At 36.3% G+C, this 26,267-nt stretch overlaps 2 protein-coding genes across 13 annotated transcripts in view; one reads left to right on the plus strand and one right to left on the minus strand.

Moving 5' to 3' along the window:
* The window catches only part of LOC311429871 (GTPase KRas), a 52,279-nt gene that overhangs the window by 23,957 nt on the left and 2,055 nt on the right, over positions 1 to 26,267 (minus strand). The window contains exons 3-6 of one of the 2 annotated variants that reach the window (XM_084506123.1): positions 20,868 to 21,046; positions 18,688 to 18,847; positions 11,921 to 12,044; positions 5,795 to 5,850 (exon numbers count right to left, since the gene is read on the minus strand). In XM_084506123.1, coding sequence (XP_084362249.1) covers positions 11,925 to 12,044; positions 18,688 to 18,847; positions 20,868 to 21,046 — 459 coding nt within the window. In that variant the 3' untranslated portion in view covers positions 5,795 to 5,850; positions 11,921 to 11,924. Of the gene's footprint in view, positions 1 to 5,794; positions 5,851 to 11,920; positions 12,045 to 18,687; positions 18,848 to 20,867; positions 21,047 to 26,267 lie in introns of those variants that run through there. The other variant, XM_084506124.1, reaches the window with a different exon arrangement.
* On the plus strand, positions 7 to 25,643 carry ETFRF1 (electron transfer flavoprotein regulatory factor 1). 11 transcript variants are annotated; one of them, XR_014688426.1, is made up of 8 exons: positions 10 to 264; positions 354 to 569; positions 1,334 to 1,380; positions 1,943 to 2,110; positions 5,529 to 5,616; positions 5,834 to 5,907; positions 24,611 to 24,638; positions 24,744 to 25,643. XR_014688426.1 is itself a non-coding variant. In XM_084506128.1 (2 exons), exons 1-2 carry the CDS (start codon positions 220 to 222, stop codon positions 564 to 566), a joined length of 258 nt encoding a protein of 85 aa, XP_084362254.1. In that variant the 5' UTR covers positions 170 to 219; the 3' UTR covers positions 567 to 639. The 11 variants fall into 11 exon arrangements, 1 of the variants encoding a protein (XP_084362254.1); XR_014688433.1 differs by lacking the exon at positions 1,943 to 2,110 and having other exon boundaries at positions 170 to 264; positions 24,744 to 24,832; positions 25,498 to 25,643; XR_014688427.1 differs by lacking the exon at positions 1,943 to 2,110 and having other exon boundaries at positions 12 to 264; positions 24,611 to 24,646; positions 24,750 to 25,643.

Raw genomic sequence — 26,267 nt, forward strand, 5'->3', positions numbered from 1 at the left:
CCCCTGACCTTCCCCTCCGCACCGGGGGACCCAGTAAGTGCCCCAACAAATAGCCCCGTCTGGGTAAAAACTGTAAACGGCCAAACCGTAATTGCTTACAGGAGGCTGGACCGGGATTTACGGACTTCCACAGAAGGCTAACAGCAAACCGATTATTCTTCAGGTAAATTAAAGACGCAAGCAATCGCGCAGGGCTGCAGAGTTCGGGGAAATGGGAGAATGGCCAGTTCGTTACGAGGGGAAGTGCTGAATCTTTACAAAAACGTAAGTGCTTTACATGCGTCGAGCTTAACCGGACAAAGCCCTTTTAACTGGAAGCCTGTCTAAAAGGAGTTTTTTCTTCTTCCCTCAAGCTGCTGTACCTCGGAAGGGAGTACCCCAAGGGAGCAGACTACTTTAGAAGCCGTTTGAAAGCAGCTTTTCTAAAAAATAAAGATGTGAAAGATCCCGAAAAAATTAAACAACTAATTGCCCGAGGAGAATTTGTGATAAAAGAGTTGGAGGCTTTGTACTTCCTCAGAAAATACAGAGCAATGAAACAGCGCTACTATGATGACAAGGAGTAACCGGTATTAATGACTATGTAATGCTACAAATCCATAAAAGCAATCAATAAAAGAACTGTAACCTCGAAAGAAATGTAGATCCTTCCAACCCGTTTGAAGTACAAATTATGATTTTGCTTACCCTTAAGTAGGTGCTTGAAAGATCTGGGGGTTGTATTGTGTGGGTAGCAGGTTCTTCTTGACTAGCTTTGACCTCCTTGATCTGAAACTTCACGTATGAAAATAATTCTGCAGGGAGCAGCGGCAGTGTGCTTCTGTTATATTTCAATGTATGTGCTGAACAGTTAGCTGGTGATCAGCTGAGTGTTTATTTGAGATGCTGCATGCCTCTTGTTACTTAGAGGATTAATATGCTTTTTCAAGGCTTGTACATTTAAAGCATCATTCCCACCATAACTGAGCACCTGCTTGAAAGGGAGGAAGTTCTCAAAAGTTTTAGCTACATCTGCTTCACGTGCAAGACTCCCAACGGCAGGCTGACAGAGGTAGTGTTACAGAGAACACTCTGGGAAGGGGATGGAGTAGAACAACAACGGTTTAAGTACTTAGATCCTACAGACAATTCCTGCACCTACTGCTGATTTCTGAGGTTGCGTAACTCCTGTAGCAGGAGTTTAGAACTTGATCCTCTCCTCTGGAAGAGAAGTTTGACCCTGGCTGTTTGCTCCACAGCCAATTCTTTGTAGACTTTGGCTCAGCTAGCACAAACTTGTGCCATAACTGTTACTCTGTATATACTGTGGTGTTTTGTTTTTTTTCCCCCACAGAACTAAATTACACTGGAGATGGAACAGAAATAATCTTTGAAATATAGGTAAGTACTCACTGCAGTAGAACTGCTGACAACAGCAACAGTCTATACCTGCATAAAGTCCAGAAAAGTAAAAAAAAAATAAAAATAAAAAAAATAAAAAAAATTAAGGCCAATTAGAAGGTATGCTACCTTAAGATGAAGTATGTGCTTCAGTTTGTAGCACCATGTTGATGTGAAGAAGTATTCCCATATAATTTACTAACTCCTTTACATGTTGCACTTAAAACTACCCTGAACAAATAACCTCTACATACAACATTCAACTTACCCTTCTTGGTAACTGGTAAAAGATTATCCAGATGGGATAACTAAGAAGGGTGAATGTGCAAGTTGTAGAACAGTAGCAATTCTACACTTTGTTCCCCCCATAGGACACAGGAGTGTCTTTTGTATTTTCTCCTAAGTTTACAAAAGGCATTTGATAGAAGAAAACATGCACAGCTGGGAATGAGCACAGCTCATATTTTAGACTTGTAGACAAATTTGAATCGAGTCTGCTGTTAGGACTAACAAAAGCAAGGTCTCTGGGCATGGCTGGGAGTTAATAGCCCTTTAATTCCAGAAAAAGGAACAAGATGTGCAACCTCACAAGGCTCTGCTCAGAGAACAGGATGCAAAAATAGCACAGACCGCTAGAGGGATCAGTATTACAAAGCATTTTGTCAGAGTGCTGCAGCCCCTCTCAAGAGGAAGGGAACACCACTGGGCAAAGACAACCACTTTATGACAGGTAATGAGAAGTACAAGAAATAAACTGAAAACAATCGTCGAACACATGCAATTCATGGGTTACCCCATTACAAAGATGATGAACTGAAATTCTTCGAGAGAAAAGCAAACGGGGACAGAAATTCACAATACCTATTATTTTTTTTTTATTACATTACAATAAATAGGAGCAGTACAGTTTGACAAAAAAAATGACAAATTCCAGATCACTTCACAGCACATACTCCTAAAAACATTAAAAATTTTAAAACAAACAGTGGTCTTTTTTTTTTTTTTTTTTTTTTTAAACTTAGTATATGGTACGACCAACATTCCGGTCACACAACCAAGTGATGGAAAAACTGGATCACACTGCATATTTTCCACATCAAATAAAGCACAATGTACAAAATGTGCATGTTTCAGTTTACACTATACAAAAATAGTTAAAATACATTCCAGGTAAACATATTACATTAAGAAGTCATTCTAGTAAGAAGTTGGCACTCAAGAGGAAAAAGCAGAAGTATTTTCAACATGAAAACACGAGACAGTGGAATAAAGAAATGTTAGGAAAGATTTACCATCTATGTAGCTTTATGTAAACTTCAGACAAAATGATTTGTATACAGTTTGATGGTCTTTGAAGGTAATAATTGTATTGCTTTATAAAGCAACGAGTAGAAGATTGTGTGTCAGGATTTACCCATGACAGAGATCCTGTTATTGTAACAAATTCTATGCAGTGTAACTTTTTTTTTTTTCTTAAGTTAGGGAAAAAATTTAGGGCAATGAGACTGGTTAAAATAATTTTCAGTTCTGAGAAAACCAATGATAAAGTTGTTTACTGGTGTTACATAAAGCTACCATAAGGTGTTACTCCCTGACACATGGCAATTTAATGTATTAACATGGTAAGTGATTCACATGTTTATTTAGCAGTTACTATCAGAAATGATAGTACATCCAGGTATGTTTTTTGAAAGCATTTCAAATAGGGAAAAGACGGAATAATTATGAGATCAATGTGTGCAAGCTGCAATCCAACATGCTTCACCAAATCTTTACAAATATTAAGACAAAACTGCACAACAGTGGCAAGGATGAGCTTTTTTTTTTTTTTTTTTTATGTCTATAAGGGCAAACGTAAATAGACTGTAATAATTTGATTGGTAGCTACAGATCACACTTACTGAAAAAAGTACTTACATATAGCTTCGTGTTAGAGCTATATTGATCTGCATTTGATGATTAAGACGTTTCTGCTAAATTTATTTCTCCTACCATTTTTAATTAAATTAATATGAGAATTTTAGACCAGCCCTAATTTTACATGCAGTGTGACTCAGTTACCAAAAATCGTAAGTCATCTTAGGATTGCTTTTGTTTGCTCAAGATATACTATCCAGTTTTGCTGTGTTCTTCATATATAATCAAGAGCATCTAAAATGTGCAAATAACCAGTTGTCTCCAATACATCTTTTAACATTGGATGCTGTAAAATGTTTTGTAACATTAAGAATTTGTCTGTATTCCTTACTGGCCCTTAAAATGTAGTGCTAGTCTCTCCTATTACTATTTTTCACAATCTTTCATAATCTGAAGTATATTTCGTATCAAAGCTGAAAGGGGAGAGACTGGGTTTTGGTGGGGGCCTAGGGGAACAAGCAGTGCAGGCATGGAAAGGCATTCATTTGTTAAATTCTCAGCCACATTAGTTAAAGAACATGCAGCAATCCAGACAGTACACTTCCCCTAGCAGCTCTGCAGCTCTCCACCTAACAGTTACTGCTGTGTTTTTCTTTTTTGTAGAAAGAAAAATATTACATTTATGCAGTTGCACCTTTGACATCATATAAAAGGTCTAAGTTACACTGGTATATTAGAATTCTACTGTGTAAAATTTCCATGTAATGGTTTAGCTATACTTTAGGTTACGGAAATGGTGCTCTTCCCTGTTCCAAACTTCCAGGATTTACCAGTCCAGTGTCCTGAATTACCCTACGTCAACGTCATGTTTAAATTTTTAGGGTACACCAAAGTCACACTTTTAAATTTTACTCTGCAGCTGACTTAGGGACTAGTGTACCTTCTGGAACTGAGGCCACACTAAAAGCATCTAACAAGGCAACATTTGCAGTAAGATGACAGGAACTGGTAGCACTGCAATTACTGGCTCTTACTTTGGTGCAGAATAGCTGGACTACTTGAGTACCAAAATGGAAAGCTTCTGCAAAAATTCTGCATTAATTCTGATCAGAAAATAAAAAAGGAAAAAAAATCACAAGAAAATATAACCACAGAAAAAGACAACATTAAAATCTTGGTCTAGTTTCATGACAGTCTAGACACTGGAATGCCACTCACCAACCATATAATCTGTGCAACAAAACCAGCACTTCACAAACATCACACAAACATTGAGTATGGGAACAATGTTCTACGCTGAAGATTTGTGCAAATTCCACACCATTTTATGGCATTGTGGATTTCCAAATTATTTGTATGAAGCAGCTAAATTCAAGCTCATTAATTCATTGATTTGAGGTTACTAGAATTTAAAAATCCCTCCCCTATTTTTACATAAAATAGGCATCTGGAAATATTTCATGCCACCCTTGGGGAAAAAAACAAATGGTTTTAATTTGCTATACAATTTAGGAGTCATTTTGATTTAATTCTTATGATAAATTCTGGATCCATGTATGAATTAACCTAAGAATTTGAATCAACTTATCTATTAAGGCTTTCTAGTTTTTCCTACAGACACTAAGGGTGAAATCTTGTACCTACTGAACAAAGCTACTTAAAGATAATTTACTGCTATGGGGTCAGGAGAGCTAAGATTTCACCTTGGTGTCTTCAGACACAAGAAGTGAAAGTCTTAAAGCAATGCATTAACAACAGCAAATCAATCTAATTAGAACTTTTACTTTTTCCATTGCCAGATGTGCATTATTGTCTTTTTTTAAATTTTCTTTTTTTTTTTTTATAGAAAAAATATAGTATTTAAGGAGTGACCGTGACAAATTGCAGTGAAAAATTTTTTGTGAAAGTTTTATCTTTACATTCATTAGAGTTGATCTGAAATGCTACAAGACTAGATGCCTAAAAGCAAAATCTACAGGAAGACTATAAAGGCTTCTGGTCTCTCTATATTGCAGTCAGTATAAATTAAAAGGAAGTCTGAAATGAAAGTCTCTTTTGCTAACTAATCTGTTTTCCCAACTAGATTTAAAAAAAAAAAAAAAAAAAAAAGGAAAGGGGATGTTAGAATGTGTAGAGCATCATTTCATTGTTTTGTTTGCACACAGAACAAAAGTTCACAATCAGTAAGAAAAATAGGAAGTTAGCGACTGTGCATGCACCAAAGAGTCCTAAGACAGTTTTTTTTGTGTGTGTGTTTGTTGGTTGTTTTTTTTTGTTTGTTTTCTTCACAGGCATTGCTAGTTCAAGAACCAACACTCAAAGAATACTGGCACTTTAAGAGGAATGAAGTTTCCACTGTCATTTAAAACAAGCATTCAGGTAAAGCTAACAGGATCATGAAGCAGAAAGTAAAGTAATGCTAAAACAAATGCTAATAATTTAGTGTAATGTACAAAAATTACTTAAGTATGTCTTAAGAATAAGGATAAATTGTATTTACATAATTATACACTTTGTCTTTGTCTTCTTTTTCTTCTTTTTACCATCTTTGCTCATCTTCTCTTTGTGTTTTCTGATTTCTCGAACTAATGTATAGAAGGCATCATCAACACCCTGAAAAAACACAGAGTTGCACACATTAAGATCACATTAACAGACTTAATTGTCTAGGTAAGTACAGTCTGTTTTCATGTGACCAGATGAAGTGACTTCAGGTGAAGTGTGTTCAATCAGCACTCTTGCTGCCTGCCAGGAGAGCAGACACTGTCTTCTTGCCGAAGCCTTTACAACATCCCTAAATCAAGCTGTGCATTGGAGGAATTGCTGGGGCACCAACACCCTCTCGAGCATTTCTAGATTTTGGGAATGGGCACCTTGGGAAAAACGGATTGAGATGGATGGGGGACTACAGTTGTCTCCTGTCATATGAGATGCATGTCTAACTGCATCACTGTACATGGGCAGCAGGGCCCACAGGAGAGCAGCTCTAGGCAGCAGCCAGCCAGTCAAGCATTTGAACAAGTCCTGGCTACAGGCTGTTCCTCTCCAGAGGTCTGAGGAACACTTACTTAGACACCCAAATGAACTATTCTGACACCAGCAACAGCTAGCATCATCTGCCTGCCCTTTCTCTACTATTCCCAAGCTGGACTTAAGAGCAGCCTGCGGGTGAGTTACTGCCCAGGAGCTGACCACAGACATCTGCAGATACAACTCTGTTAATAATGTGACTCGGGAACATGTACTGCTCTCCTGTCCACATAGGTGGGGCATATGTTATCCCACCTCAGACTAGAAAAGCACAGGCACCGCATCTTTAGATTCCAAGTATATTACTACTACTAAATTTCAGAATAAAACTCTGAAGCATTAGCTAGCTTTGCTTATGCCTTAATAATCTACATGGCTTTTAAAAGTAAGTATAACTATTTGCAGCAAGAATTTGGTACCAAAGAGATAGTTATGATTAATCTACATTTAGTGTCATTTGTCATGCACACTAATACAGTAATCACACTATAGTGTTGTTTTGTTGTTTTTTCTTAATCGTCAGATAAGCAAGACAATCAAATCAATCCCGCATTGCAATGATAGATTAGTATTTGATAAATCATTCCATTCAACCTATATGAAGACACATGAAACACATTAGCTGTGTATTCTATCACGTACAGTCATTTAAAATCTCCACAGCTCCAACAGTTAAGCTACAGACACAAATGCTAATGTTTCTTCACACTAACTTCTCCACTTTGGGGGCGGGGGGGGATAATTATAACTGAGGAAAATTAGCTGTTTTGACCAGAGATCTGTATGCCTGATGTGAACCATAATCGAGTGTTATACAGTATACTTGTATATATACTTGAAATGACCTATTTATGTGATACAGTTTATTTATATTATTGCCTACCTTTCAAGTTGCCCCAAATCCCAACTGAGTATCTGTGTTCTCAGTAAGCCCTTTACATTTAATACTGATAGTTATAAAAATATTAAGAAGAACTTAATTTTTCACTGCCTTACTCCTTGCATTATCTTTTAGATATGTCAGAAATAGTTGTGTAATGTTAATGCATCACAGTAGCCAACTGCACCACTATAGAAACTGATCTAGAAATTTGGCCCTACAACTGACAGGCAGCTTTCTACCTCTTCTCAGCTAGTTTGCCTTCAAGCTGACAATTAAAATCAAGTCTTAGTTTATTCCTGTATACCTACTTCAGCGGAAGAGCATAAAGTGAACTCCGAAAAAAGGGCAAAAATAAAATGTCAAAAATCAGCTTATTCATTGCTGTTTCAGTCAACTACCAAATGGTGATGAAACTATTATATGTTAAGTCCAAATGACAGCGAGGTGTTAACTAGCTACACCTAGAAAGCAATGCTTCCAGTATAACAAATTTATTAAAAGCTTTCATGTGTCAAGTTTATAAACATGTTTACAAATAACTAATGTTAGATCAAAGTCCTTAGTAGCCCTACCACCAAAACTAATAGTACACTATGCAAGATCTCATGACCTATAAAATACTCTTGCAATTAAGTTTCTCTTAGTTTTAAAGTGCTATTTGTCAAAATAAAATTGATGTACCACACCTAGTAAAAGTACCCACAGTTCTGGAAAAGGTTATGTCTTTTGAAAGTTAGAAAAGCTAGGTATTATTTCATAGACAGCTACTGTATTTTACTTATAACTTCAGCATTAATGCACAAAGTATATTTGGCAATGTTCATGTAGGGAAGTGATCTACAAATAGCGATGGTTCAAAGCATATCTTCTGCAGTTCTCATCTCAGACAGCCAACCAGGAGGAAAGTAGTAATAATCAGTCACAATAGAGAACAGTTTCATTCTTACAACAAGAAAAACTTCTGTACAATATTAATCTACAGGACTATTCATATTTCCTTACAAAATTACTTTAGCACTTTTTACTGTGCTAGAAAAGCATTCACTACAAGGACAGTTGTTAGCCTTAAGTGGCATCTTCTAAGACAAACTAAACAGAAATTGCAATTGAAGTCTTCAAGTGAGCAGTCTACCTTCCTTAAACTATATTTTGAGTAAATACAGAGAAAGCAACTCATACAAAGTAATACTGTGGGCCTTTAATCACAGGACTTCACAACTAAGGTTGAAATCTTATTCTACCTAGTAAGGTGATGATCTTTTAAATACAGTGCATGTTGCAAAATACTTGTGAAGAACAACTTTCATCCTTGCATTTACACCTTTGTAACGCAAGCTTTTAAAGTTATTAATGACATATATACTAGTTTCTGTATTTGAACAGAAATTCCTTTTAAAGTTAGGTAATATAACATACAAAGCGTTTAGAATATTTGTGTTAGGACTGAGGGATTCAAAATAAGCTGATCTTTCAGTCTGTGGATTAAGTGTTAAAAATTAAATTAGAACACAAGTGGAAACTGTTTAGAGAAGTTCCCTAAAGGCATCAATATTACAAAATCAAATGTGGTCAGCTTCCCCAGTTACTTTTTTCAGTAGCAATGGACAGCATGCAGCTGACTTTTCTCCCTCTAACAATGGAGTTACTGTGCACAAACTTTTCAGGAAGCATAAGATGTACTGAATGAATGAGTGCTTTAAATCCAGGTTTAGGATTAGAAACTCAAAATATATGATGTATGCTCCAAGCTATACCACACAGCCACAATAAATGTATATTTGCTCTGAAAAACAGAGGCTGAGAGTAGGTTGCTGTATACAGTACAGAGCTTGCTCTTTACTCTTGTTTTTTCAAAGTGCATCTAAGAAACATGAAAGGAACAGAAAAATCCCACTGTTCCTGCAGAAACAACTTGATCCTGGCTACAGCTTCTCTTTGGGGCACCACAGTTCTATCATCCTGTGGCCATACAGAAATCTGGATGTCTAGTTTTGTGTTTACAGGCATGTGTGCAACTTTGCAAGTAAGCTGGATCTATCAATAAGAAACCATAAAATCATAAGAAATGGGGATTCCTAAAGTACTGCAGCCTCAAATAGATCTTTACAAAAGTTTAAAATCGTGGAAGAGTCTTTTAAATGTATTTAATAAATACTACAATACACACACAAAAGTTGTGAGAAAGTTAACATTTATCTCTCTGTAGTTCCATGGAAAAATCATTAAAATTAGTTTTAAGCAAAAATCTAGAAGTTAATGAACTTTCATAATTTAAGTATTTTTACTAACACAGCTCAATCTGAATTGCTTGTCTAGATGCTTAATTTATACCACAGAGTAGCTTTTCATTATAGTATTTTTTTTAAATGTAAAAACTTCTTAATGCTTTCAAGAGAGAAATCGTTTGAGGATCTTACACTGAGTTTCAGAATTTTCTCCTTGCTTGTTGGAAATGAAAAAAAGGTTTTGTGTACTTTCTGCTTTGTGTAACAACCAAAGGAATTAAAATCTTGGAAAGTGTCAGCAGTTAATAATAATCTGGGTAGTACAAGGTTGCTCAAAACTTTGACAAGATCGAAGAAACTAAAAAGGCACCTTGTAAGCGGCAATAAGATAACTGAATATTCCTAGAGGTACCAAAATGCTCTGAACCATCAAATTTGACTACCAACAGACACGAAAGGAAAATAAATACTGTGCATCACTTCAAAGCGTGCTATAGTGAGTATTTCTGAAGTTTTGAATACCAGCTGAAAAACTTGCATCATTAGGTGCTGCTTTCCTTAGCTTTTCTACTATACAGCAGACTGAAATAAAACACATATGTCATGGAATGGGAATTAATACAAGCCAGAGTGTTTTAAATGCTGGACTTCTTATGCCACTAGAATCACTACTGAATTACAGCTGTACCACAAGAATTTTGGAGTATGCTTCCTCCAGCTTAACCTCCTGCATATGAAGTTGCTGAAATGACTATCAGTATTTTGAAGATTTTTAAAGGAATTCATTTGAATATGAAGATGAATGTCTTCTCTCCTGAGCAGGCACTCTGCAAGTTCTACAGTCTTGTATCCAAGACTATTTTTGAAATAGGATATGGAGAAAAGAAACAATATCCATTGCTGACAGAAGAGATTTCCCCTGATATGGGGAAAAAATAAGATGACATACTTCTTTTGGAAGCAGGCAGAAAGAAAATAAGAAGCAGGTAAAAAGAAAGCATACATTCCCTGAGCTATATTAAAAAAAAAAAAAAAAAAAAAAAGGAGAGAATCCCAGAATCTGAAAAACAAATAAAACCACAATTCCCAACATCCTATTCTCCTCCCAAGGAAGTCTAAGAAAAGGAAAAGCAGAAAAGTCAAAATCTAGTATAAAAAAAGAAATTTTACTTCAGGGATTACAAATGAATGCTTTCTTTACTAGACTAATTCTGGTAATGTGGGAAAAGTGGGAAAATTATTTACTGAGTGAAAAGGAACAAACCTTCCCATAGGAAGAGGAGCTCAAGGAACAAGGTCAAACCATTACCAAGGTGGAGGGCAAGGGTTTAGTAGAAACACTTAAAAACATCTTACATGGAAACAAAGGCACTTCACATCATGGCTATATTAGTAATACAGCAAGAAATGGCATAGTTGGCTTTCAGAAGACTACAGGAAGGAGGCCTAGACAATTTTAATTCTTATTTCACTTATCAAAAGCAATCTTTATCAAAAGCAAATATCTGAAGTTGCATCTTAGAGCAGTCATTCACTCTTAGCTTTTCAGTGATATAATAATCCTGAGATCTAGTAAAAAAAAAAAAAAAGTTACATAATAAAATCTCTCCCTCCTCCTTCTGAGGATTCAATTGTCTTATCTAATGAAATCTTCCTACAGGTACAAGAGTCTTTTTAAGATGGAATTTGAACTCCACTACCTTTCTGCAAAGTGTTCTAAAGTGTGAAAAACACTTCTTGAAAAACAGACACTACCTTTTAAACAACAGGAAACACCATATCATCCTCCTGCTTGCAGAGTATATAAGGAGTAATAACCCACTTTCTGATTTGTTGCAGAAAGAGGTAAAAAAATAATGGGTTAGTAATATATGCAAGGAGCTATTTTGACGGTTTATCCAGACATCACTGGAAGTGATTGAGACTAGCACTTTTTCCACATCACAGATTCTTCTCTCCTCCTTCTTCCTATTCTTCTTGGAGTGCATAATTAACAAATTATTTGCAACAATTCTGGATGTTTTTTTTTTCTTCAGTTGTACTTCACTGTTGCCTTCCCACCCCCCCCCCCCCCCCTTTCTTTTTAAAGACTCAGGAGAAGAAAAAAAGTGAGAAACTCCTCTTTCTGCACCTCAGAAGGCCTATAAATGTTATCTTCTCCCCTCAGCTCAACAGCTAAAGGTTCACTCAAATGTCCAACTTCAGTAGTATCTGCAACTGATCTGTATTAAAATATTTTCCTCTCAATTTCCTGACACACAAAATTATATCTGCACTTTACAGATGGAGACCCTGACATGCAGGAAAGACCTCCTCTTACTCTATTTATCAAAAACCTTTAAAACAAAGCAAATCCACGTGTTTGGTAGGAATATTATTCAGGACTACTATACTGCAATCTGATTGGTTTTATATCGTGAATTATGTAATTAATCATAAAATGTCTGATTTGCAAGATATTCTCAATCAGCTTTATTTGGCAAATGATTTGTAGAACTTACCCTGTTACATTACAAGACTTACCCTGTTACATTACAAGACTTACCCTGTTACATTACAAGGCATTTTTTAATTTTCACGCACCCTGGAGTCTTTTCTTCTTTGCTGATTTTTTTCACTCTGTACTGTCGAATCTCTCGCACCAATGTATAAAAAGCATCCTCCACTCTCTGCATTGTAAAACACAACTCCTTAAAAACTGCTTTATTATCAATTGACATATTGGAACACCCATGGCAGAGGAAAAAAACACCGAAATTATGAGCTTTACTTGAGAAAAGTATATGGATCTCCAAATGGTCCACAGAAAAGCTGTGTTCATATTACGTCCAGAGATAAATATCAAAGATTCTGTCCATCAGAACAGCACAATGGAATAAAACTCTCAAAGATGTCACAGAATAAGCCACAGGACCTGCCTTCCTAGCTGACAAAATTTCTTTCTTACATAAGATCAGCCTTGCATTTAAGGTACAGTTTAAGATTTAGCCCAGTACCCAACTTCGTCAAGCAAACTTTTTTCTCCTCAATATATTTAAAATGCTGGGTCTGCATATTTGTTGCTTGATAAGTACTTTTTAATGCAAGGAACTGAGACATGCCAAAGAATTTACTGCTGACCAATTACCATGAAATCTGTTCTTTGAGACTTTTCTTTTCCTGTGCCAGGTAGCACTAGGACAAAACAGAATAAGAACAATTTTCTTCCATTTCTTCCAGTGCTGAAAATAACCGAGCTTGTATTTCTGAATCTTTTCACACATTTTTGTGGGCATGAATGTATTTAGCAGGCACAAAACCCTGTTAGATTGGTAACTAGGGGGTACTTGCACACAGTTAGCCAACTATTTGCACTTCTTAGCCAAAGTGAGAACCTGTTACTCTTTGGGCTGGCAAAGCAAGCTTGTTTCTTCTGTTCTTGAAGTACTTGAGTTGCAAAGATCTGTGCCACAAGCTAACAAAGTATAGAAAAATTCTAAATCAGGCAATTTCGTAACAGGTTACAAATAAATTCCCCTAAGAATACTAAATTTCACTATTGTTTTTTAAAGCTACTTATAGAGCAAACACGATGCTTCCAGGTTTAGGAGAGTGAATATTTGAGTCACAGCAAAGTGCTTTTTAAGAAGCATCTAAAGTATATCTATTTCAGAATAACTTTCAAAGTAAATACTTATTGTAATTACAGAGGTTATTCTTCCATGCAGACATAGCAACAAGTTCATTACTGATAATGTTTAAGGGCTTAGTTCACATCCACACAAAAGGCTCAACCACTCTGCTCTTTCTGGGCTACTTCAGCACCAGTCAGGGTAGATAACAACACTACGTACAAACAGCCTGTGATGTTCTGCTGCTTGCATCTTCCTTTGGTTAATGGGAGCTCTTCAGGCATGCCAGAGCAGTGTTTCATTCTCCCTGGTCTCATGCCTTACCTTTCTGCAGCTATATGTTTATATCACTCAGAGATGCTGAGGACTGAAGAATGGTGTTAGCAAATACAAGATGAAAAGGTACAGCGCCAGCTTCAAGTTGGTGTTAAGGTTTAGCTGTGGCTTTTAAAGGGGATAGTAAATCTTTCATTTGCCTTCCTGTCAGTTTCATCACTTGTCTCCTCAGTCACACTGACTGTTGTTAATTTACTGTAAAGGTCAATATTTGGAATAACAGTGGAAGAGACTAAAGATCAAGAAATACAGTACAACCATGTAAGCCCCCAAAACATCAGGATTATCCAAACACAATCCAGGCAGTTTTTCCTTAAGTTCTCTCTCCAACCCACCTTTGTATTATACAACTCTTAACAAATATTATTAACATCTACTACTGCAGTTACTGGGTCATTTTGCTTGACCTGTACCATCGGTTATTGTATTTCAGACTCATTCTTAACACACAGCTGTTTATCTGAGGGTACGTCTGACCTACAGCCATACCAATTTTTAATATTAAATGGATTTTATTTGAATTCTTGGATTGTATCTGTTATACAAAACATGTCCTGTTAGCATGTTAGAGAAATTCCCAAGTTGTCCCATATTTCGGGCCTCAAAGTTCGCAAAATTTAAAAGAGCCATCAAAAACAGAAAAAAAAAAAAAAAAAAAAAAAAAGTAAAGCTCATACTTTCATGTTTTCCTAGAAGGCATGGAAACTTATTCCATTAAAAAGAGGAAAGAGTAAACATTGATCTGCTGCTATTCGCCAAAGTACAGGCTGTACAAGAATCAACGTTTTTGCAAATCTACTGTTTTGCAGTAGAAATACGTAATTTGATTATGGAGCTTACACATGAATAATTCGATAATTCTTCACTTAAAGTTTATTGCCAATTTCCCCATCACCATCAGGAGCTGTGATTTGCTTTAGCAATGCAGAGAGAGGAGAGAGAGACAGAGTGAGAGAAGAAATTGCTACTACTGCCACCATCAAGAACAGTCTTATGAACTCTATTGAGAGAAACTATTCTGAAAGAAAACTGTATACAAAGAAAGACATTTGCTAATTTCATCATTACAAGGTGACATTTTTAAAGAGCCAGGTGCCAGTTTTAAAAATAAGTCATTTTAACAGCAATTTATTTTAATAGCTCTCAGTATTTTTTCCTTAAATGAACCTGCCTCACACATCTGGAATATAATCAACCAGTCCTTTTAGCTGACATAAATGGAATTAAAAATATCCTTTGGCAAATATTAAAAACATAAAAGCAGTTTAGATGTGAACAGCCTGAAGAACCCATGACCTCTAGGACAATGTTGCCCTAGATGCTTTTGACTTAGAAGATAATCTTTCTTTGCAAGTAAGCGTATTTTAAAATGAATGTTTGGCTACTTCAATAAGCATAACCAGGAATTTTCACCTGTTCTGCTTCTGTAAATAGTGCTTAAAAGAGACTAATGAAGGTTAACCTTGAACCTCAAAAGCATTCCGTTCACCTTTATACACTTTATAAGAGTTGGTATCCTAAAACCAATATAAACAAAAGTATTCCTGTGGACATGGACAAAAAGAATTATCCTCACTTGCACAACAGTACACCTGACAAAACTTTGCAGATGGAAAGTCAGTTCAGCCAATACCAGATGGTGTATAAACCTGCAAAAACCTACTAGCTCCTGCTACATGAGGTTAAGGCTCTTCTTGTTTTTGCTGTCTATAAATACAATGCTTCAAAGGACTATTTGGAAACTGTTACTGCAACTCAGCCACATGCAGAAGTAACTTTCACTGGTTGGGATGGTAGCATTTATTTAGTTTCAAGTTGTGTTATCTTATAAAGGTTAAATATCAGACGTACATCACCACACTCACATAAAATTCTGCACAAAATCAGAATTGCAATTACGAATTTAACCACTCGAAAGTTAAGAAATGCCAGAATTACAGCTGTCTGTCCTACCTGAAACTTCACAATTGCTATACACATGTACCCCTTTTTTGGCTGCCTCTATTTATGTTGTTAGGTAAACAGCAAAACTGTTTTCCTCAGCATCCTGGAGTCATTCAGCACAGATGTTGGATGCCAAAGTTCTGTTCCAACATTATCAAAACGTTTTCTTTTTCCTGAGGCCTTGTCCTTGGGAAGGACCAAACTTTTCTGGAAAAGTTTTACCTTACAAACAACTGGCACAAAACAAAAGCTCAAAAAAAAAAAAAAAAAAAAAAATACAACTCAGCCTACACTGTGAAGTCAAGTTATAAATTACCGAAAACAAGATTTTATAAATGGAAAGCGTTCCACAGCTATACACATAACAGCAGCTTTGAGTGAAACATAATATTTTTAAACAGATACAACAAATCCCTAAAAAATTACAAGTCAGTCCAAGCAAATTGTCTAAATTATCAGTTATTTGTGCATCTTACCAGAGGCACAGGAATAAATGTCTGTAAACGCTGCACCAGTTACACACAGGTTCTCTCCAGACATCACAGCATGAAAACAGCATCTTTGTCATGTAGGTCAACTTAAACACTTCAAAAAGTGTATGTTCTCAACAACTAAAGCATACAGTAACTCCTACATACCTGCTTTTCTTTTGAGTCTAATACTAGTAGGACAGTGGCACATTAAAGGATACCCCCTAATCCACACCTTCATTGCCAGTCAGAACCAAGTAAAAACAAATACACTAGCTTTCATAACAACTTATTAGTGCGCTTCATTTCAGTGTTATTCCGTTTCCTATTTTTGACCTAGTCTATCATTTTTTTAAGATCTTAAATAACAACTGAATTAGTTGGAACAGACGTGAGATTTTGCCTGAGCATGAAATGCTTTCATTTTTAAAGATATGCCTTGGCAATCAAAACAGAGTAGACTGACAACTCCTTTGCATTTCTACCTCTCTTACTTCCCTAGAAAGCCCCTCTGGTTTTAACTCCAGCAAAGGTGGGGTGCAGAGAAGACCTAAAGCAGCTACGCAGCAGGGAGCCCTTCAGCAGTGCATTAGTACCAACATTTGCGTGATGGCAGGTATAGGAAAGGAGGAGAAAAAAGGTTCCTACTGCTGAATAATGATGTCAGGCCTTCTGCACATTCCAGGAGTTATTGGACCATCAACTACACTTGTTCATAGACAGACGTTCTGCACGTAGCCAAAGAGTATCAGATTTTTATTTTTATTTTTTATGACAAGGGCTGAATTCTGCCCAATAAAAATATAGTCCACAGACCACATCCAGATCACAAAATGGCTTGACCCTCCCCCCCAATTTAAAGAGTTACTTTTGAAGAAGTGGTTTTGAAGTGGTGTTATGAACACCACTATGAAAGAACCAGCAAACACATAATGATTCAACTTTCAGAATGCAACATTCTCAGCAGAGACTAGTATGTTTCTTCACTTTAAAATCTGAGACCTTTATGGACCTCTTATCTGCAGAGGGTGTACAGCTTGACTTTGAAAAACAAAGGCCAGCCAGACCCCTTCTATTATATTTCAATTGGCATTACCAAAAACATGAAGTCACAGATTAGATTAGAAGACAAATTGTAGCAGTAACAGTTCATATGAGACTTTTTGTCCTGTGAAACAAGCATAAACCTCTGCCAGACCTCTTGAAAGATGTATCTGGATGAAAGAAAAAAAGCTGATAGTACTTCAGGTAAAAGAGGACTAGAAGAGTGGACAGGTGTGTTGGTTTTTGAGCATGCAGTTTTGTATTAGGCTAGGCATGGCAGGATGCTTGTGGGAGTAATCTGCAGTTTGTGGGTGAGGGAACCTTCTTCGAAGATACACCCAATTTCATTAAAACTGTGTAAGAGTATTTCCTAAACAATGTCTGACACTTTATACAGCAGGCAGAACAAATTAAGATCTATATGTTAGTATAGAATTTGTATTTCAAACCTCAAATGTAATTTCAGAGTTGTTCCTTTTTATCCTAGCATCTCAATGACAGCCACTAATGCAGGAGCTTCCAAACACTCTAATTATTCAGACCACTTATACGCCACACTCTTCAGAACCCTCTTATGGCCTCGTTTATTGTCAGCCACTGAAGTTCTGTAGTTCTGTTTTCCTTATCCTACCTGACAGAGGTTTACAGGCTCTCTTATTGCCAGAAGTTAGAATCCCTTTGATTCCTCAGTGAAGTTTTACTTATCAGCCCAGGTTTCAACTTGTCAGAAACTTGGGTGGGTGTAGCAAATTTGCACTAATGAAATATTCACTTCTTTTATCCAAAAATAACTTGCATACTGTCCATGATGAAGTTCTGCCAAATGATGCAGCAGTTACACAGCGTTACTTGAATTGCAGCATTCTGCCCTTATTTGCCTTTTTCTGCTACACCTACTTCCCAATTCATAGCTTGCATGCAACACTTCTGATTATGCAGAGTACAAGTTATTTGGCTGCTCAGGCCTGGTAAAATTCTGTAGTGAGAGCCTTTACTCTTACAAAAAGAAAAATCAAAATCAACTTTTTTTTTTTTTTTTTTAAGAATACATTCTCAGGCACAGAAAACAGTTTCACCTATAGCTTCCAGCTTATCTTCTCCTGAATATACCACCGTTTGTAGCTTTGTTCCAGATGAGTGACAGAACACTGAGAGGGCCCTAGTGCTGCCTCTTCCACCTATAGCAGTGGAGTACAATAAACAAGTGTTTTCTCTAAAAATGTCAGGAGTACAAGTTTACATCAGCAATTAATCCTGTAGAACCACATTACGGTTTGGTTTGGAAGGGACCTTTAAAGATCATCTGGCTCCAACCCCCCTGCCATGGGCAGGGACACCTCCCACCACACCAGGCCACCCAAAGCCCCATCCAGCCTGGCCTTGAACACTTGCAGGGATGGGGCATCCACAGTTTCTCTGGGCAGCCTGTGCCAGTGCCTCACCACCCTCCAAGTGAAGAATAGCAAGAAACTCACTCCTAGTATCTAATCTAAATGACCTGTAATTTCAAAGATGACTTATGGTCAATTGCTTAGCTATAAAATAGGTTTATCAAGTATGATCCACTAATGCTAAATCAATACCTGAAAGAAAAATTATGTTGGTTACTAATTAAGCATACAAACAACTCATCTTCTAGCCTTATGTTAAAAATTCTGCAACTGTCTGACAGTGGAGTGCAATAGCATTGAGGGTCTCATTCTTTAAGTTTGTGCAACTGAAGCAAATCACACATTAATAAACTACCAGTTGTCAGTGAGATGACAGAAAAGACACCACAAGAATTTCTACTCTGCAGAAAAACATCCACTGATATGACCAAACAACTGTCAATACCCAGAATGATTAACTTTATGATAATTAAGATGGGAGTTCCATACTTTTATCTGGTAAGTTTTGAGCTTTACCTGTCTTGTTTTTGCTGATGTTTCAATGAAGGGAATTCCGTAACTTCTTGCTAAATCCTGAGCTTGTTTTGTATCTACTGTTCTGGAAGGCAAATCACATTTGTTTCCTACTAGCACCATGGGGACATCTTCAGAGTCTTTAACTCTTTTTATTTGTTCCCTAAAGAAAAAGACAGATTTAATAGACATTAATAGTTTATACAGTAGATTTAAAACCACTGAAACAAAATGAAAATAAAGTATTCCAATGTCATCAGTTATATTGATCTACCACACATACACTATAAAAAAAACGCCAAAAAGTAAATTGACTAATCCTATCACCATCAAGTATATTATCCTATTTTAAAAAAGCTGACATTTTTCAGTAAGTTTATCCATCAACAATGCTCATAAGGCTGAACTGCCACAGCTTCTGGCATCATTACACAAGAATTCCTTCCTCTTCTACAGCCATAGGAGGCCCTTTTGTAGAATCACAGAACGGTTTGAGTTGGAAGGGATCCTAAAGACCACCTGGTTCCAACCCCCTGCCACGAGCAGCGACACCTTCCACCCAACCAAAGCCCCATCCAGCCTGGCCTTGAACACCTCTAGGGACAGGGCATCCACAGCTTCTCTGGGCAGCCTCTGCCAGTGCCTTGCTACCCTTTGAGTAAAGAATTTCTTCTTTGTATCTAATACAAATCTACTCTCTTTCAGTTTAAAGCCATTACTCCTTGTCATATTACTACACACCCTGACAAAGAGTCCCTCCCCAGCTTTACTGGAGCCCCCTTTTAGGTGCTAGAAGTCACTATAAGGACTTCATAACAGTCTGGTTAGATGAGCAAGAGTTTAGTGGTTTTTTTTGTTGTTGTTTGTTTGTTTTCTGAAACCAAGAGATATTTTGTATTTGTCATCCCTGCTGTAAGAACTCTTAAGTGTTTCATTTTTTAAGTCACCAGTACCAATACATTCTTTAATTACAACATTTTATATTTAATGACATTTACACAAAAGCTGGCTAACCCAATTTAAATTTAGAAAAGGAACTGTCCTGGAGCAGAAAGCCCACAGTACTCTCCTAATCGCACAGTTGCTCCAGAAAGATAAGCCAGTAGTAAACTATTTTTGTGGCTAGGAATCTACCAGTTCAGCTACTCAAATCAACACACAACAGAGTCAAATGAGCTGAGCTGCCAGCATACAGGAGAAAGTGAAGCTGTATGATCAGGACAGTTACAGCTCCTGACTTTGATTACTTTGAACTGTCATTGTATCCCACCTTAAATGAAGAGCAGCAACTTCTACCTGGTACAAGCTGAAGTTGCATGTTTTTGGAAGCAGATGTTGAGTTTATGCTTATTACTTACATAGATTTGTCAACACTTAAATATCTAACCAGGAACAGCTTAATATTTGTTTGGGATTGACTTTAAATTGAAGCTGCTAAACTCAGTGATCTTTAGTGGGATTTGCATTGCCTTCTAACAGAAGGTAAGTAGAATTCAGTAATATTAAATATTAATTAAATATTAATATTATTTAATATTAAATATTAAATATTGATTAAAATTCAATATAACGTTAACCTACAAAATTACAAGTGGTACGGTAATCACCAGGAGAGACTGGCTTCTATTTCCATTTTACTGTAGCTGATGTCAAGAAAGCATGAGTTGAAATTTTATCTAAGTCAGCCATCATCCTGGAACTGAGATTTCATAAGTATCTCTTTCTAAAGGTGTTAGAGCTCACATCTTACTCTAGCAACACTGCACAGATATTTTTCTTCCCTTCCCCCCAAAGAACAAAGGCTAACAATTTATATTATCGCCTATGAAGTTTCAACTGTGTAAGTTTTCCCATCTTAACACACAATTTTATTTATGGAATGAGCAATTTACCTTTAGATAATTTTTCACTATAATAAATAAGATCCACTGAGGCAGAAACATTAAGTCACATTAATTTGTAACAGAAGAGCTTTTAGATATGTTGTCTGCCTAACTCCCAAATGAAGCAGCAGACTTTCAGATTACCCGAAATTACAGACCTATAAATGCATACATAAATTGAAGCGTTGCTAACTTGTGTTTTAAATGCTGTTTCACAAGAGATCAATTGTTATGCAGCGTAAGAGCAAACAACCTATCCACCAATACAAGAGTTAGTCAATTATCTTTCTATATACACACCTATAATGGTGAATATCTTCAAAAGATTTTGTGTTGTTTATAGCAAATACACACAGGAAACCTTCTCCTGTTCTCATGTATTGGTCCCTCATTGCACTATATTCTTCTTGACCTGCTGTATCAAGAATATCCAAGAGACAGGTTTCCCCATCGATTACTACTTGCTTCCTGTAGGAATCCTAAAGAAGAGAAAAAACATAAGCCTTGGTTAAGTACAAACAAGCAAGATTTTGAGCACCCATAGCTCAAAAAAAAATCTAAAATTGCTTACTAGTATTTGAGCATAACTGAAAACACTTAAGAGTTAAAATCCAAATTTAAAGATGTGCAAATGACATATTGGTAGCCCATATTTATACTAATACAGTAATCCAGAGAAGGAAAGAGCACTTAGAGGACATGCTCTGATCTGTATTCTGCATCTTCAGCAAGTAACCCTGCATGTGTGTGCATGTGTACATATACAGAGGACAGTTCTTATTCCCCACAAAGGGACACAAAGTACAAATTGGACCCAGATCAAAAGCCTCTCCCTTTGTTAATATAAGAATTGAAGAAACCTTTTAAAAATTTTTAAAAGTTTAAGTTTACTTAATTTACCAACAAAGAGTAAAACTTGACTTTATTCTATGGATGTTTATGAAAGCACTGTGCCACAACGTACAACAAAATTAAAAGGGTTCACAAGTAAGAGAACTATTCCAAGAAAGTATGCCTCTGAAAAAGAAATTATGTATAAAAACCCGCCAGTGTTTGGGACAGGAAATCTGTTTTGTACTCCTAAGCAGGTACATACAATAATAGTTATTAAATTATCCAAGTTTACTAGATATAACTGAAGTTCAATCTTCTCAGCCAAGACAGACCAACACAAAGCACAGAGTCTGATAAAAGCCCTGATGGGTTAAGAGAACAAACGTTGGAACAAATTATTTCAACTCTATCAATTCAAAGTTTTTAGGTCACTGATTCAAATAGCTGAAATCTGTACAAAGTCTCAAACAGCTAAATGTTAATGCATATTTATGGGCTTTTTGGTGCTAGGTTTCTGTTGAGTACATAGTTTTAGCAGTAACAAGAAGATGAACATTACTTTTCCATACAAATCTGAATTTGCTGTAAGTACCTATATATTCTAAATAAACCAATGTCAATAAGCTTTAACAATGTCACTGAGTATTATTCTCAGTAAACTGTACTTGTAACACATAAAAGGTGTCAAGACGAAACCATGGCATTACCTTTCCGATCCTTTAGGTAGAGCTTCACATAATATTGCTTCTGTTCTTATTATATAAACAGGATATTTTTAAAACTCTGCAAAAGTGAGCCTAAGCTACAGAGAAGCAAGTTAAAATTGCAATTATAACTAACTTGAAGATTAATTCAAAGTGATCTTGCTTCCTTTGTACGCATTTTAAGGCACTATACATCTATTTCTATGCACTTCGTCAATTTGGTGGGGTTTTTTGTTTGTTTTTTTAAATAAGTTTCTGTTCTTTCTTGTTGCTCATCCTACAAACAAGTAGTTGTATAGAATGAAAATCTTGAAGTAAACAGACTCTCTACTCTCCTATTTATCTTTAGCCTGGCTATCATTCAGCAATATCAGATAGAACAATATTGACCACTTACCCTTTAAGATAAAAGTTAAATTTCCAAAATCACGTTGGAGTTTATTTCACAGAAGTGCAAACTCAGTGTTCGTAGTAAATACTAGGTAATTTTAGAAAAATATAAGCAATGTTTAAACATTAATGCAGATGGGACAAATACACAAGCTCCACTAAGTTTTAAAATAAGGCTAATGTTCCATGACAACGCTTAAAGGAGAAGAATAAGAAAACCTACACATCTCTATTCCAATTTACTCAAATTCAACAAGACATCACACATGTCCTATGATTAACTTTATCACAGTTAGTGACATACTAGTAGAACTTCTTGCATTATACTAGGCATGTTTAAAAAGCCTATTTTCACCCCTTAAAATTTGACTGGTACTTTAAAAATATAAAAAAAAAACATTTCTTGGAAAGCCTGTATTACTCCTTTGCACCTTATCACTTCAGAGGAAAAGAAACTCACCACAAATGAGTCCTAAACAAAAATTTTATGTAACTTTCATCAGAGAAAATAATTTTTGAAAAATTCTTCCTGCAGTAAGTGCTAGCTTTATTATGTCATGCTAGCAACAGTAGCAAAGATGCACCAGCATAAAGCGCAACATAGCTACAAAAGCAAGGAATGCCTTAAGACATTCGTTTTGCTCAGTTCTGGAAGGAAAAGTTTGTCACTAACTAGAAAGACCTGAGATGAAAGGAAAAGACAAAGGATGCGGGAGAGAGGATTCAAGTTTGAGATTTTCTTAGTTACTGAAAAAAATACACATTTTGCTTATTCGGTAGTTTTTGGTTTCCTCTCTGCCAAGAAGCCAAACATTGAATCACATTTGTAGGTAAGAAAACTGAACCACCATATTAATAGCTCAGGTTACTGAGACCCCAACATCACTGCAGTGAACACCAGCCTACACATATTACAGATAAAATTTAAATGTTACCATGCTGTGAAAGTTATCAAGTCCAGCAAAAAACGAACACAGTACGTACTGAAAAGCTCAGCGCCAGTGATGCCACTATGGTACTCGTAATACTCTTACTTCAATATGCAATAGCAGAACCCAGCACGGCCAGATTCCCCTTTAACAATGAAAGACCCCTTCTTGTGAATTTTTAAAAACTCAGTAGCTTCACTGCACACTGGAAGATATTGCAATAAAGAAACACCTAATTTAAGACTATCAAGTAAAACCAAAATGCAAACTAGAAATGAATCTCAGAATAGTACATGACCCCAAATATGAATTTGCCATTTTTCCCAGTATGCAGACACTACCTACATCAAAAAGTTTTAATTTAATTAATCACATAGCCTGCTGTTGTTGGCCTTTCAAGCCATAAAAATCACACAAATTATGCAAAAGGAGCAATAATTCCATCTGTTCACAACTAGCACTGATAGCAAAACATGATAGGAGGTCTCAGCTATGCACTACATATGGAATTTATCTGAAAAAATCTACTGCTTAATAAATCCCATCTCTGAGAATAACTTGTTTTAAGAATCTACTATACCAATGATTTAATATTAGAATATCACAGCTACTAAGACTAAGCTATTACTAAATGTTGGAAGTTTCACAGGTGCGCAGGTTATTTAAGAACATACAGACTTAAATATCAGTATTTCTAAATCACTCGAGGGATTTTGCTAATCCGATTAAAAAAAAAAAAAAAAAAAAGCCTTTGTCAGCCAACTAGGAAGGCCGTTCTTTCTCTAAGACATTTAAAATATGACCCACAGGTTAGTACTAAATATGCTGATGCAGTGAAAATAACTATTGAAAAAAATTTTTTAAAGTCATCACACAAGATACTGCAATTAAAGTCTTAACAAATCTAGACCAGTAGAGGGCACTAGTCCAACTGCTCTCCGTGTTAGGCCAGATTTCCAAGGGATAGCATACACAGTCTTAGAAAAAAACACTTGAAATTGCTTGGCTATAAACATGTGTTTGGACATCCATTTCAAGTGATATGAAATTGCGATAAACATATAAAGCATGCATTTCTGAGAAATGGTAGCCAATCAAATATGCACTCATTTTAATTCTTTCCCCCCTTATCACCTGGTCAGACAGAAATCTATAGAATCTAAATTCTATATTTATACCCAAACAGGTCATGAGATTTGAAGCTTCCCAAGCAGGTAAGCCAGTTATTGATTCACTCATTCTAATCCACTGAAAAAAGCAACAATATTACAGAATGTATCAGTGGTTAAGTAACCTTTTTTTTTTTCTCTCCTCTTCAGCTGCAGTCTTAGCAATACAGGAATTTTGGAAGTGTTGAATTTCACCTTGTTAATCATGAAAGATTTAAAATCACTATATAACCACACAGGTATAGAACCCGCTGTATATAACAAACACAGCTCTTTTCTCTGTTTTCTCCAAAATACTTACTTAGTTTGATTATTTGCCTGTAAGGAAAAGTTAGTATTTTGGTAACAGCTACACGCCAATAAAAGGAACAGTAGTAAGTGAAAAATAATAGTTGTGACAATACCAAATCACCTTACTAGTTACTTGTCAAAACAACTTTAGCCTTGTTTCCTTATACTGCATGAAAAGACAGCCTCTATGGCTATTGTTCTTTAATCAACCCCTAGCACCACAACTGCATCTGTAAGGGAAGCACAACCTCACAACCCCTCTCAACAGAATGGGATTCTGCCCTGGTGAGGACTGAAGCATTTATACCCCATTACAAGCCCATTCGCTGGAACACGTTTGTCACCCCAGAATGACAGACCACCCCTGTTACAACAGTACTATTTCTTCCCTAGAAGCTTAACTATGTGATTATTCTACAGTGCTGTAAGCAAACCAGGTGATTTACCACATGAGTAGGAACATCCAGTCTCCACTTTCAAGGTCTCAGGATTTACAAGACAAAAATTGTAACTAGCGCTCAGACAACCTGCAGGAGTTACAGAAGACCAACACCGTTGCATGCAACAGGCTGTTGATGCAGGTAACATACATTAAGTTGTTTCTTTCTTTCAGAAGATATTGATTATGGACCACAGCATTACAGTCATCCTGCCCATTACTAAGTAAGAACCACTGTTCTCAGATTTTATGTCCTTTCTACAAGTGCTGTGTTTTAATTGTATTGTCTTACAATAAAAATTATTTGGCATGTCTCAAAATACTCAGCTTGTTGATTAGCAAAAATCCATCAAGTGATTTAGGGATACTGACATTTAAGTTTTTGTGTTCCTAAACTGTTTACACAGGTCTGTCCTTATATGACATTTTCTATTACAGAACCTCCACAGTACTTTGTGGTGTTTAAATACACTTCTAACCTAGGAAGCCCAGATGATTACGAGCATGTATTACAAATACCAACAAGTTCCTTCTGCAAGCCCATTTTGTCTGTTCCTCTCAAGGAGATGTGTGTACCCTGTTTTTTAAGCATATTTTGAGTTGTCATTGTTTTTGTTTTCAGCTTTCACATCTTCATAATTGGAAGGGCTGCCTTCCTAGTGCTAGTCATTCTTCCTTTCTCCTTTTCACAGTCTTCAACAAGCATACATGAGGTTACTTGGCCATTTAGCAGACAGACAAAACACACGTGAACATTAAGATAATCCCAAACTTGAGCCAACACATCATTCTTTGGGGAATATTACCTCAGGTCTGTACATCACTAAAGATAGCCTCCTGCCATCTCAGGGCACTGGCTCCTTTCACTCACGTCCATGTGAAAATGACTACATAGCCATTTTCCGAGTCACCATTTTAAGCCCAGATTTAAACCTTTGTGATTC

The sequence above is a fragment of the Aythya ferina genome, assembly GCF_964211825.1.
Source record: "Aythya ferina genome assembly, chromosome: 1".
Classification (NCBI taxonomy): domain Eukaryota; kingdom Metazoa; phylum Chordata; class Aves; order Anseriformes; family Anatidae; genus Aythya; species Aythya ferina.